The sequence below is a fragment of the Mauremys reevesii genome, linkage group 3, assembly GCF_016161935.1.
Source record: "Mauremys reevesii isolate NIE-2019 linkage group 3, ASM1616193v1, whole genome shotgun sequence".
In the NCBI taxonomy this organism is placed as follows: Eukaryota; Metazoa; Chordata; order Testudines; family Geoemydidae; genus Mauremys; species Mauremys reevesii.
The window spans coordinates 76,847,944-76,862,019 of record NC_052625.1 but is presented as its reverse complement, the minus strand read 5'-3'; the positions used below and the strand labels follow the sequence as shown (position 1 = coordinate 76,862,019).

Sequence of the window (14,076 nt, the reverse complement as noted above, 5' to 3'; positions counted from 1 at the left end):
ACCAGCAAAATTCAAGATCTCTAGCTGTTCTATACAAAGATAAATAAATATAAAAATCCCATAGATGTACAATGTAATCTATTGCGGTAACTATTAACATTTTCAGGACAACCGCTGTATCAGTTTTCTATTGTGGACCACATCCACCAACCCTTTAGTGATTATTTGTGAATTCAAACTAGGACAGGTATCTTCACTTTTGCCAAAGAATGTACAGTAGCATTTCGCAGTGAAACTATAGAAAAATCCACCCTCTGGGAAAAAGTCGGAGTTTTCATGGATTTGTGCTGGGGGAAAAAAGACATTTTTTTTTGAAAAGGAAAACAGCTTTTTTGCAGGAACACAACTTTTTTCTGCCTGCAAAATCTGCATTTTGGTTTTGTCAAGAATTCAAGTTGTACAGTACAGTTTGGTACATCTTGAATTTTGTTTGACATGCAAGAACAGAACTAATTCTGTGTGCAATGCTTTCCTGTCAATAAACTACCTGCTGTTTTTACAGTTTTATTTAAGTGAATCCCTAAATTTCATTCATCACATTTGACAGACTGTTTATGTTGAAGAAATATGCCATATATCATTTCCAGCACCCTCAATTAGTGTATCTCATTAGATATCTTTCATTTGGGGGCTTTGCAAGTCATTGTATAAACCTATCTTCCATATTTGGGCCTAAGTAGCTTGTGAACGAACTACAAATATATTTGTTTACATTTGGATATTTTTAATATGGGCTCTTATATTCTTTCTATAGACATTCAGGGCCATATTCAGCATTGGTGAAATTCCATCGTGTACTTTACATTCACAGATTCAGTGTTAATGCAGACATTTTAAAGTGCCTTTATGTTTCTGATAGAAAGTTAGCTTAATGTACTGTGGGAGAAATAGTTCCCTACATTGCCATATAGGAGAAGCGGACACATGGCTTTTCTATCCATAATTTCTCATGTAGTTTTCGTGAAGGCAGTGCGTTCATTGCCTAGAATAAAGGAATGCTTCTTAATGCTCAACTGCAATATCACTGGCAAATTATAGAATGCTATTAATGATTTCCAGTTGCATCCCATAATTTCATCTTCTGCCAGAATCCAAATGGTTGCAGTCTGTGGCCTTGAAATTGAGAGGATTTAAAGTCAGTGAAAAATAGGGGTATTCTTATAGCTTTGGTAGAATCATTGGTAGTTTTGCTGTGCCTAAAATCAAATGTAGTAAGTAATGCATATACAATGGACCAGTTAATAACACATGAAGAACACAGTAGATCAAAACCGTGTGTTTATATTTGCTAATTAACACAGTGGTTGAAACTGTAATGTATTAGCAAAATATAGACCCACAGTCCAAGGTAAATTAGGTGTAAAGGCTGAGGTTCCTTGAGAGCAATTTAGCTTACTTTGTACATCTGAATTTCTGTAGAATGACTAATTTTGCCAACCATATTACAATGAACTTTGCAACCAAATTATATACTCTTAGAATTACTGAGATACCTAGTGATAAAGGAACTAAGTGAGGCCAGCTAAGAATTTCTTAAATGTTATCAGCTGGGTTGGGGAGGAGAGGAAAGAAGCAGAGCAGGAATTGGGTGGTAGATACAGTTTCTCTGCTTTATTCAGATTATTCATTTGTATAGAGTTTCTGTGCGTTTTTGTGCCTGTATGTAGATATGGAAGGCTCCACTTTGTAAAGAATAGATGTGGTACGGCACTTATTCCTCATAAGTAGAGCTGACTGGAGGATGACAATTTCATTTAGCAGTAACTTTAGAGGTTTCAAAAATTGTTTTTGTTCCAGATTGGAACAAAACCAAAACCTTCTCATTTAATTCTGTCATACACATAACATAGCTGCTAACTGATATCTGTGCTAATATGTGCTTCTGCTTAGCTTCCGCACTGGGTTGTACCATGGGCTACATTTTGTCATCTCATCATGTTACTGTGACATGTTACAGTACTGCATAAGGTAATGTGATGGTATGCTATTCAGTACTATACACAATGAGATCAAATAGTTCTGTGGAATAGTCTGCCGGGGGAAAGAAAACTCATTACTTGGAGAGATTTGAAAGTTAATTGGACCAATCATTGGAAAATATATTATAGTGAACAATTGTCCTGGAAGATGGACTAAATTATATAGTAGGTCTTTTCAATCTCTAATTTCTAAAATTCTGTGATTCTAAAACCCCTACAAATTAAAGAGATACTGTCAAGTAGTTTACTTTCCAAATATAACCTATTTTTTTATTATAATATGGAGGGGAAATGCCCTCCAGATTCTACATATCGTCTCCTAACTTCACCACTGCTTACAAGGAAATTTTTAACAAATGATAGCCACTGTTTATGCATGACTGTACCCAGTATTTTTGTTGTGCTGCTGCAGAGCCAACCAGCCAGCCAGCAGAGGGAGCAAAAGTTAACTAATAAATCCTGTTCCCAGAACTGTGCTGACATCAATGCTGACACTGATCACAAACAAGTAAGTACTGTAAATAAGTCAGAGCCACATTAGCTTGTGCTTCATAAATAAGGCAGGAGGCACAAATGAGTGTTTATGAAATGAAAAAGGACAAAACAAGTAGGAAAATATAATCTTTTTATCTTATGGAAATGTAGTGAATATCAATGGTAAGTGAAAAACAAATGTGCATATATATATTATATAAAAATATGAACGTACTTGACAGTGTCCCTTTAAGGAAGAACATTTTTACTCTCAGATTGATCATTTTCTCTGAACTGAGGGAGTTCTTTGTGACCTGAATAGGTAAGGCAAACAGGATGAAATATATCTCTGGTAAAATCAGTAAAAGTAATTAGGATTCTACTATGGGTCATTTTATCCCTATCTGTCTATGGTGTTTGACCTAGGAGATGTCATAATTCATTGTCCCAAGCATCTTTAAGTACTTCACCATCTCTCTAACTTCAAACCATATTTGTGATGAAACTGATTAAAAATAAACTTATTTCAGTTTGTAAGGGTGCATTTATGTCTAAATCCTACTGAAAAATGGGGTTTACGTTATTGCAAACTCTTGTAATTTTGTCCCCAATCTTGCAATATTTTGGTGCTGTTCCTAACTTCTTAGACTCTGGAGTCATGTGAATATAGAAGATCTTCAGTTTTCATTAAAAAAAAAAAAAAGAATAGGTTTCTAGCCCTTGTTGCAGAGGTTAGATGGAAAACATGTATCCTAATGGTTCAAACATCAGAGGGCAAAAGAACTCAAAATACATTATTTTTAAAACCTCACAATATTTAAGCCAGTCTGATGGTGTTTTAAGGACTGACTCATGATTATCAAACACTTGGGGTTTGTAATATTGTGTTCTCTCTGCTGGAGTTGGAGGGTGGGAGGCAGAATCTATCCTGCAAAGCCCCAAGCTATGCTCGAAGGGTATATCTACACTGCAGCTATACACTTGGGCTTGCAGGGCTTGGTCTCACACTTGGGGACAGGGGTGAAAGTAACTTACAGGACTTACTGGTACTGCCAGAGTCCTGAGGGGAGCATGGCCTCATCTGGAAGAAGCGGGGCCTCTCGAGATTTAAAGGCCCTGGGGCACCGGCTGTGGCCTTTAAATCAACCAGGACTCCCAGCTGAAGAGGTGACTGGGAGCCCCCCAGGGCTCAGGGGCAAATTAAAGGGCCCAGGGCTCTGGCCTCCATGGGGAACCCCGAGCTTTGCCAGGCTGGGGCCGGGATTTAAAGGGCCCAGAGCTCCTGCCGCTGCGGGGAGCCCAGAGCCCTTTAAATCCCGGCCCCAGCCCGGCCGCCAGAGCTGCGGATGGGATTCAAAGGGCTCTGGGCTGCCCGCAGCAGCGGGGAGCTCTGAGCCCTTTAAATCCCAGCGCCACCCCAGCCGCTGGAGCTGCGGCTGAGATTTAAAGGGCTCTAGGCTGCCCGCAGCTGTGGGCAGCCCAGAGCCCTTTAAATCCCACCGTGGAAGCCAGCGGTCCAGCACGGCGTACCGGCTCTTGCCGGTACACCGTACCGTATCGGCTTACTTTCACCTCTGCTCGGGGACTGTTTAATTGCAATGTAGATGTTTCAGCTCGGGCTGCAGCCCAACCCCTGGAACTCTCCTCCCTCATAGGAGCCTAGAGCTCAGGCTCCATCCCAAGCCTGAATATCTGTACCACAATTCAACAACCTTGAGCCCTGCGAGCCTGATTCAGCGGGCACAGGCCAACCATGGGCTTTTAATTGCAGTGTAAACATACTGTAGGTCAACTGTAACAGCCTCCACAGTTGTTACTCTCTCCCGCTCCACGGTCCACATAGGTTAGCCACATACTTACGGGTATACTTGCTATGACCTGACCCTTCTCCAGTACACCATACCTCTAAGACCTTTCTCTGCACTAGCACAAATGGATGCTCATGACGTAGAGCTCTGTAGCATGTTTGGGGCTGCTGATAGCTCCTGTGTTGGCTCTTTGTAGCTTGACGCCCTAGCGGAGCAGTAATATACTAGTTCTGCTCCCTTTTTGTGCCTCTGGGCCTACCAGGCTACTTGCCACTATACAGTGCAAGATACCTGGGGCTCACCAGCTCTGTTCACTTGGTCCTTCCTGTGCGCTGTAATTAGCTGCCTACCAGCCTAAGGGGGCTGGATTACTTAGGGCCAGATGACAGACTGAAACACCTGGGCCTCATGAAAGGGCTGAGAAAACTCAACTCAGTTTGAAGGAGAAACCATAGGGAGGAGGGTCTGGAAATACTCCAGTGAAGTAGTCTGGGAGTCAGTGCTCTATCTCAGAGCCAGAGACACTCAAAGGTAATATAGAAGGAACTGAGAACTGACCCCAGAGGGCAGGCTGAAGAGGAGTCCAAGCAGGGAGGAAGAACCTTTTGTTTCTTTGGGATTTTTATTTGGATTTTTGTTACCCAAATATAGGATTAAACTCAGAGTGACCCTGCCAGAGGGCTTGAGCCATGGGAAACTGAGAGAGAAAAAACTCTGGTGAGGGGAAACTGAGGCAGGGAACACCTACAGCCCCCTTTATGGCAACTGGGGTGGGGGTACAGGGCAGATATGCCTATAACAAGTAGGATTTAGGCCATATTCATGTTATAATTAGAGACACTGTGTTCAGTTATATACACTATGTTGTACATCTAGCTTTTTTTTTTTTTTTTTTATAAAGTTTGACCTCAAAGACAGTAGAAATGGTACATTACTTCATCTAATAACTTTGCAGCAAGGCATCCTTCTCATTCTTCAGGATGGTTATGTTTTGTTGCAGAAGGACCCCAGATATTGAGGACACTACTTCACAAAAATGAGAGTGCTAGAAAACAGTTATTAAAAAGTAGTTTTCATGAAATAAATTCTTGCTACTTTACGTAGATAGGACATTTTAAAAAAGTTACTATGAAGCATAGGTTGCCATGTCCCTGTGTATTGTAGGAAAAATTACCGATAGTAGATAACAGGTGTTAGCTGTGGGTTTGTATGAAGACAGGGTCAAACAATTTTCAGTCACATACGGTATATAAAATATTCGAAACCTCTGTTTGATCTGGAGTTGGCCAACCCTGTGCTGGTCTGACCAAACTTCCCTCCTGTTGAGACAAGAAGGGGGAATTGATCAGAACAAACAGGTGAATGAAATGTAGGAAAATACCTCCAACTCAAAATTTGTCATGTATTTTTCTTTTAAACTGTGAAAATTGATTTTGTTTTATTAAGGTATACAGAGGTGTGTTTTGTAAAAAAAAAAAAAAAAAAAAAAAAAAAAATACTGGCATTGCATGACTTTACATTTTACATTATTTATACTGTCATTATCGATACTGCTGTATTCATAACTTACTTTAGTTAGAAATCAACGGGGACTAGTCCTGCATCCTGTATTCATGTGCATCTCCCACTAAAGGTAATGGGAGCAGGGCCAGCTCCAGGCACCAGCCCAGCAAGCAGCTGCTTGGGGAGGCCAACGGTGAAGGGCGGCACGTCCGGGTCTTCGGCGGCGGGTCCCTCACTCCCTCTCGGAGCGAAGGACCAGCTGCCAAATTGCCACTGAAGACTGAAGCGGCAGCGGTACAGCTGATCGCTATTGCGGCTTTTTTTTTTAATTTTATTTTTAATTCCTGCTTGGGGCAGAAAAAACTCTGGAGCTGTCCCTGAATGGGAGCTGCAGACATAGCTCCAAAAGCAGAATTTAACCTCCTAAAGTGGAATTTAGGAATAGGATTTCTTTTTTGAGGTGAATACATCTGAGACACTTTTCAACAGAATTAGCTACAACTTTGGCAATACTTTAATTACATGGCTTTGAAAAAATCATATCTTAATTTATGGTTTATGGTTAAAGGAAAACAGTCATGATAAATATCAATCCCCAAGATCGCTAAACAATGTGTCATATTTATAGCACAGGCACTGAAAAGACAAAAAGCTAATTAATTCCTTTGAATAGGAGTATCAAGTCCTCCTCCCTCATGTGGTGTTCAGATATTTTGGTGAAGAGGGGAGGAGGTATATATAACTAGCTAGACGAATACCGAGATACACAGAATTCTAGTGCTGTGACACCACAAAAGGAACAGAGGCAGTCATTGGCTTCTACTGGGAAAAAATGATGCAGCTGATACTTACGTACCTTCTAAAAATACAAATGTATTCATGCTCCTTTTTTGCTGTTTTGTTAGATCAGTAAGACATTCTGTAAGGGACAAATTCTGTCATAAGATTACAATATAAAACAGTAAATTCATGTTAGTAAGAGTAGAAAAAGTGGTAACTCTCAGAAGTGGAATGAATTTCCCAGATAGCATCATAAACAGACAGATTACGTATATGCCATGTCTTGGAAGTGTAAAGTGGTATTTGAAGGTCAAACGTGACAACGGTGGCAGTGACAATACCATTTGTATACAGATACCATATACAGGAATTATGTGACTAAACAAATTTCAGAACCAAGGCAATATAGTAATTACATGACACCATACATTGTGGACAAACTGACATGGTGAACTAGAATATTTCTAAATGTGGAGTGTAGGGCACATGTATTACTCTGAACCAGAAAGCTTTTTTGTATTGTGCAAATAAACTACTCAGTTTTCATTCGGTGCGCTGTGCACAGGCCTAATGTGCCATGGTTGTGATAGAACTGCAGACAATCATGTCAATGGTGATTGGCATAGAAACTGCATAGACACCATTTGTGCCACAGGCAGGACACATGGGAGAAGCTCTTGTATAATCATGTCACAGTAATGGAGTGCAGGTTCAAGGTACTATTCTGTGTGAACCCTTGGGGTGAATTTGTAACTGGGTTACACACCTTCTGTACAACTGTGTTTCTTTGGATCATATGTGGATAAATGAATTTTCTGAATAGGATCATTTACCCCAGTACTTCTCTTTTATAGTACTAATATTGCCTGCTAAAGGACTATTCGTGGGGACATTACTCAAGATATCTGGGAGCAGGATCCTATTTATGCAATAGCTGAATGCAATCATACCCCATTTTGCCATTGTCTCCTGCAAGTCCCATGCCACAATTTACAATGATTAGTGACGAGTAAGGGGAGAGGCTTAATAGCCAAACTGCTATAGCATCTATCATACTGCTTACACTTGCAGTTAGCCAAAATCATTGGCTTTCCTTAATGTGTTCTTCAACAGGGATGAGGGTATTGAAAGAGCAGTTTAGACAATTTCTTCAGTAGGGAGCTAAACACAAGATTAATAGATTCCAAGGCCAGAAGGGACCACTGTGATCATCTAGTCTGCCCTCCTGGGTAATACATATCATAGAACTGCCCCCAGATAATTCCCAAAGCATATCTTTAAAAAGAAAAATCCAATCTTGATTTAAAAATTGTCAGTTATGGAGAATCCACCATAACCCTTGGTAAATTGTTCCAATAGTTAAAAATTTTAAACATTTGCATTATTTCCAGTCTGAATTTGTCTAGCTTCAGCTTCCAGTTATTGGATCATGTTTTACCTTTCTCTGACATAATGAAGAGCCCACCATTAAATACTTGTTCCACATATAGGTATCTACAGACTGTAATCAAGTCACTCCCTAATCTTCTCTTTGTTAAATTAAGCAGATTGAGCTCCTTGAGTCTATCACTATAAGGAATAGTTTTTAATCATTCTCATGGCTCTTCTCTGAACCCTTTCTAATTTACCAACATCCTTCTTGAATTGTGGGTGTCAGAACTGGAAACAGTACTCTAACTGTGGTTGTACCAGTGCCAAATGAAGAGGTATTGCATCGTACTTTATTGGAATAGCTCCTCTGATACTAAATAGAATCCACTTTCAAGAGAATTTTCTTTAAATTCAGTGATAGAAGTGACTGCTAATAATTTATTGATCCATATGTTGTCAGCATCCGTGGCTATGAGAACGAAATAATTAGGTCCGCTGTGGAAAACATATTTATGAATACCTGATGTTCTAAATCACTTAACTTGTGACCATGTCAATTGTTTATCCATGTCTTTCCAATATTCCTCCTATTACATGCTTTCTATGGTTCCTTTTATTTCCTCTTCTTTGAGAAGCACTGTAATGTGTGACTAGTTGTCTGTCTTCTCCTTAAACCACTTAGATGATGACCTGCACTTCTGTTGAACTCCATAACAGTGTCCAAGCACAACAAGACATAGGTTCATTAACCTAGTTGCATACCATACTCATAAGTTGTTTCATACCTTGCAGCATTGAAAGCTGTGTTATTGCATGTCATTACAGAAGACATTTAGTAGGGGATTATATAGGAAAATGGCACTTCGTTGTTAAATTACCTCTAAAGTGCACAACTCTGACTGTGAGATTCCTTTTGGATCTTTTAAATAGTTGCTTTCCTTACAGCTGCTTGTGCAAACTGGCCATTTAACACTGTTATTCTGTGCTGCTGCGGGCAATGTTCTATGGATGCTTCTGCGGCCTCACGCCCTTACATACTATCTTTTATGTGGCATTTCTCATACCAAGTCTCTTTATATATGATGTGGCCCTCACTGGATCATTTATCCATTCTGTGTGCCTGCCACATACCTATAACATGCATGTATGCACATATACACCTTACTATGTCTTTCTACTGTGAAGGATTCATGGGCCTGATCCTTTTGTTTCTAATAGGAGTTTTAACATTGTACTCATTTGTGTGCATTTCTTTGAGCCATCCCTTCTGCCTATTTCCTGATAGCTGTCACTGGTATGGAGCATTGTTTGCCTGATATGAGTCTTTAGAACCTACATTTCCACTATATTTGCTCAAACATGTTAATTCATGTCCTCCTATATCTCTCTGCTCTGTTCCCTGCATATATTTGCAGGTACTTTTCTAGTCCCCATGCTTTTTTCCTTAAGCAAGCCAGAATTCAGGTGTAAATTACTAATGTTGTGTTTGATAGAATGATAACTTTTCAAAGCAAGTAATTACTAGAAAACCTCTGCACATAATGCAGTCCTCCAATGGAGAATCAGACTGTCAAATCTGGAAAATTCACAGGTTAGACCAAATTTTCCCTTCTCTGTCCCAGCAATCTTTACATTACATTAGTCCTTAGGGGAGTAAGGAGGATTGAATTTATGTATAAATTGAAAAGGAACTTAAAGGTTATTGAGGTGCCATGTTCTGCAATACTCATGTACCAAATGATGTGTCTAAAGAAGAGAGGATGTCATCCTTAAAATGGTTTGAGAATGTGTGGATAGAGAGCCACAAAAGGGCTCTTTATAGTTCATCATAAAAAAAATCTCTACACCAACAGTGTCACTGCTCCTCCAGCTGAGTGACCTATAACATTCTTGGGGAGAGCAGCACCTGACATTTTGTGTGTCTGCTTCATATTCTGTTATCCCCTTGATGGCACATTTAACATCCAGGTTATGTCATTTTTATGCTGTGGCTTGTCCTAGTAAGAAAATCCACATGAAAGATCAAATATCCCTTTTGCACTGGGAATTAATTGAACCTTTTGGCAGGCAAAAACCACATTTTAGTACACTCAAGTGTCTAGTTACCAGGGTACTACTATATCAGATAGCTAGATATGTCATAGCTAATGAAGGAAAACAGCCACAAGTATTTGTACTACCAAAATGTATCTGCTGTTTGAGGATGCAAAATTGTGTGTGAGAGAGTACAGGGGCAAAGCTGAAAAATTCTGAAAATCAGAACCATAATAAAATAAAATACTAAGACAATATTTTGTGATATTTTCATTTGCACAATTGTTGGTATCTCCCATTAGTAGAAAGTTCCCAATGTCTTTGCTTTTTGTTCCTATACAATAGTCAATTTATTATGGCAGATTCAACTTTTAAAAAGTAGTGTCTACACAACTAGCAAGGATATGAAGTGATCTATTGCACTGCTTCTGCCACTGCCAATAGATTATCTTAAGTGCAGAAGTAAAAATGTAGAGAGGCAAATTATAATACTTAATAGAATTATCATAATGTGTAGTAAATAGACCATATAAGCAACATTTGCAATTGAAATTACCTTAGCAAAGGGAAAAAAAAGAATTTTATATTAGAAACAAACTTGAACTCAATAGCTTCATTCTACTGGGAGCAGAGAGCTGCATATATCTTATGTTATGCTAACAAAATTCCACAGTATAGCACCACACTGAGGGAAGGGCATTTATACGTTGATTCTTACTGGAACTGTAAAATCCAATATTTTCTTTTGGAAAAATATATGCCTTGAGTATTTCACGTTAGAAGCAGCCGTTGTTTTAGATTTTGGTGTTGTGGCACTTCTGTTCTTCTACATAAAGATAAAAATCTTGGGACTGATCCTGTTGCCATTCAAATGAATGGCAAACCAGCCATTCACTTTGGGTATTGCAAGATTGGCCCTATTATTATTTATCAAGTATTTATATTATGCCGGCTCCTAGGAGTTTCAGGCATGGACTAGGACACCATTGTGCTAGTTGCTGTGCAAACAGAAGAAAAACTGATCCCCATTCTAAAGAGAGTGCAAAATCTTAGATTGTAAACAATTCATTTCTGTTCTTGATCTTCACACTTGGTGTTGCCCGAACATATATCCATTAAATTATTTGGTGGAAAATGAAAGAAAATTGTTGCCATGCCATTAAATGTCAATATTTGTGAATAACTTGCTTCTTTTGAATTCAGTGTTCAAATCAATTTCAGAACTTCAATTTCCTCTGCAAGATGCTTGTTGTGTGTGTGGTGTTATGCAGGTCTTCATTTTACTTTGTGCAAATCATATTTTTTAAACGGATGCTACTGTACATTTTATCTGTCCTGCCAATTTTATTTGTAAAAAAAAAAAATGCTTTGTTTTAGCTTGGTCTCTCTGAAACTGTAATGATTTTTAATAACTTATCCTTATGTAGGATGTGAAGAATCGAAGAAACCCCCGCCTTGTCCCGTATGCCCTTTTGGATGATCGTACCAAGAAGTCGAACAAAGATAGCCTCCGGGAGGCCGTCCGCACCCTTCTTGGCTACGGTTACAACCTTGAGGCTCCTGATCAAGATCACGGTATTTAATTCAATTTTTTTAATCTCTAGAATCCATGTAATTTTCAATAGGTATTGGTAATGATGTAGTCATATCTATTTGTTGTTAAGTTTATTAGGGGGGTTGTTTTTTTTAGCCTCATTGAACAGTTTCCTGAGCCATTGCAGGGCTGCTGAGGATGACCAGATCCACTGGCTTCAAGCTGTGTCCATCTCTCATTGATGAACAAGCACAATGTCTATTCCAAATCAGGGAAGTGCTCTACGTTCAAGTTACTCACTAGCAGCACATGAATTGCCAAGGAAAATTGCCTTAAGCTTCATTTCTTAGAGGTGGCATGAGGTTGTCTTCCAGCTCTGATCTGCCTGATGACCCTGCATCCAGTCCATGTCTCATTTTCCAGAGATGGGAATGGGTACCCAGAAAGGCTCTGTGTCCAAAAACACCTCAGCATGCAGAGACTCTGCTAGGTCTTCCCAGGCCATTGGGTTATGCTAATCAATCGTCTGAGTCCTTCAGCCTTATGGTAGTGTTTCCCAAGGACTGGTGTCTGAATCAAGCATTGCCTCAACCTCTACATCAAACTCTCACAGCAGAGCCATTGAAGAACAGAGTAAAAGAACTCAGTGTAAACTTCGTAAGGACCTCAGAATTTGCTTGGTTGTAGTCAGATTCAGTACCAATTTACATATATTGTATGTAGGAAATTTAATACAGTAATGTAATTCCCAGTACTTCAGAGGATCCTTTAGTGTGGACCTGAATGTCAATGAGACTTCATGTGTCTCTAGACAACTTTATTTTATTCCTACACATCAGTTTAACTTAGTTTGTTTGAAATCATTGGCTCTGAAATACTTTTCTCTAAAAGCTGAGGATTTGTTTACTTTCTTAATGTATGGACATAACTTTTCTAAAGGCTGCAGTACCAGATGTTACACACGTGTTCAAGAAAGAATGACCCTTTATATTCTTTCAACTACTTTTATGCAAGTAGCAAGCTAGCTGTTGTCCAGTGTTTCATACTGGTTAATGTCCAATGCAAGGACTAATCTCAAAGACAAGAAAACAGGTGATAAATTCTTGTAAATTGTGACACCATTTTTATGATAGTTTTTAAATGATTGCGCTAATGGTAGGGAGCCATTAGAAAGGAGTTCTGATCAATTTGTGAGTGCCCTCATTTGAAAAATGGTCACTTTCCCAGTCAGTTTGATAGTGACAGATAATGAACAGACTGTGCAGTGTTGCTCATGAGTATTCTAATCACAGAACATCTAGAGTGTGAAGACACTTCCTGCATCATTTCCTTAGTTGGCATTTGATACCTTCCGGAGATAACCTGCCTCTCAGAGGAGATGTTATTTTATCATTGCTTCTTAAAAGAAATCAGCTGTATAAAGAAATAAAATAGATACTGGCTGCAGGGGAAAAAATATTATGGGAAAAATCAGAAATTATAAACTGGATATACACAGAGAAACTATTTCATAGGGAAGCTTTAATTATTATGTATTATAAAGCTTGCTCTAGGATACATGGCTTTGGAAATAAACTAATAGGTTTGAGTATGCATGTTGGTGCATGGTTCTCTTCTGTGTGCTTCCGTGATAGTTAAGAAGACGTCCCTAACTTCATCAAAACATAAGTATATAATTAAATCATTAAGACAGTATACCTGTACCACTTTGAGATTACCCCTAAATGTCTGGTGTCTGAAGTGTGCTTTTAGTCCATTTTAGATGGCAAACTAAGGACTGAGAGTTGCTGTATGTACTGTACACCACTATCCCACTAGCAATGCTTATTAAATAACAGGTGTCAAATTCAACTATGCTTTTCACTACACTTAAATATGTAAGACTGCATATGTTTTAATAACAATACTCTCAGCTAGGTAGTAGATTGCATTAGGGCCGAAAGGTAATTATTTTTCAAGATGTGTGGCATGTGTTTCTATGGTAGAATTGTAGAATGAAACTCACAAGTCTCAATTATTAACTTCTCCTCAGTATTATTAAAAAGAGTGTTCTGTGTTTACAACATTCCTGAAGGAAAGAATCATGAAAAGAAAGCATTATTTAAACCTAATTTATAAGACTTAAACATTCAGAACCCTATTTTGGGTGCTGATTCAAATAGGTGTAGGCCAGAAATTTTAAGAGCAGAAATGGTAATGCCCAAGAAAAAATTCCTGATTACCTCCATTGTTCTCCTCTGAGAATTCAGGGAGAAATTGCTTTGAGGTTTCTCCTTGACTGGCATTGCAGAGGAGCTTAATAGGGTGTTGTGCTGGGAAAGTGGGTGAGGTCAAGGTACATATGAGGCTGCCAAGAAGAAAGAATGGCCATTACCCACAGAAATACACACAAAATATTCTTGTTCTTAGTAGGAATAAAATTTGCAAGAGGGTGGAGCCATAAAGGTAATGGGAGAAAGACTATGGATGCATATGAAAATTATTTTGCAATTAATATATGGGCCTGCTGGGATGGAGAAAATTATGCAAAAACCTTCATATTCAGTAGGTTTTTCTAGGAATTATCTTAATGAGGTGAAATAAGATAATTTTA

The 14,076-nt window shown here is 38.8% G+C and overlaps 1 protein-coding gene across 1 annotated transcript in view; it reads left to right on the top strand.

The window, feature by feature from the left end:
- Positions 1–14,076, top strand: part of RYR2 (ryanodine receptor 2) — a 697,632-nt gene that overhangs the window by 392,363 nt on the left and 291,193 nt on the right. The window contains exon 27 of the mRNA XM_039529228.1: positions 11,377–11,524. Within this exon, the coding sequence (XP_039385162.1) occupies positions 11,377–11,524 (148 nt within the window). The remainder of the gene's footprint in view (positions 1–11,376; positions 11,525–14,076) is intronic.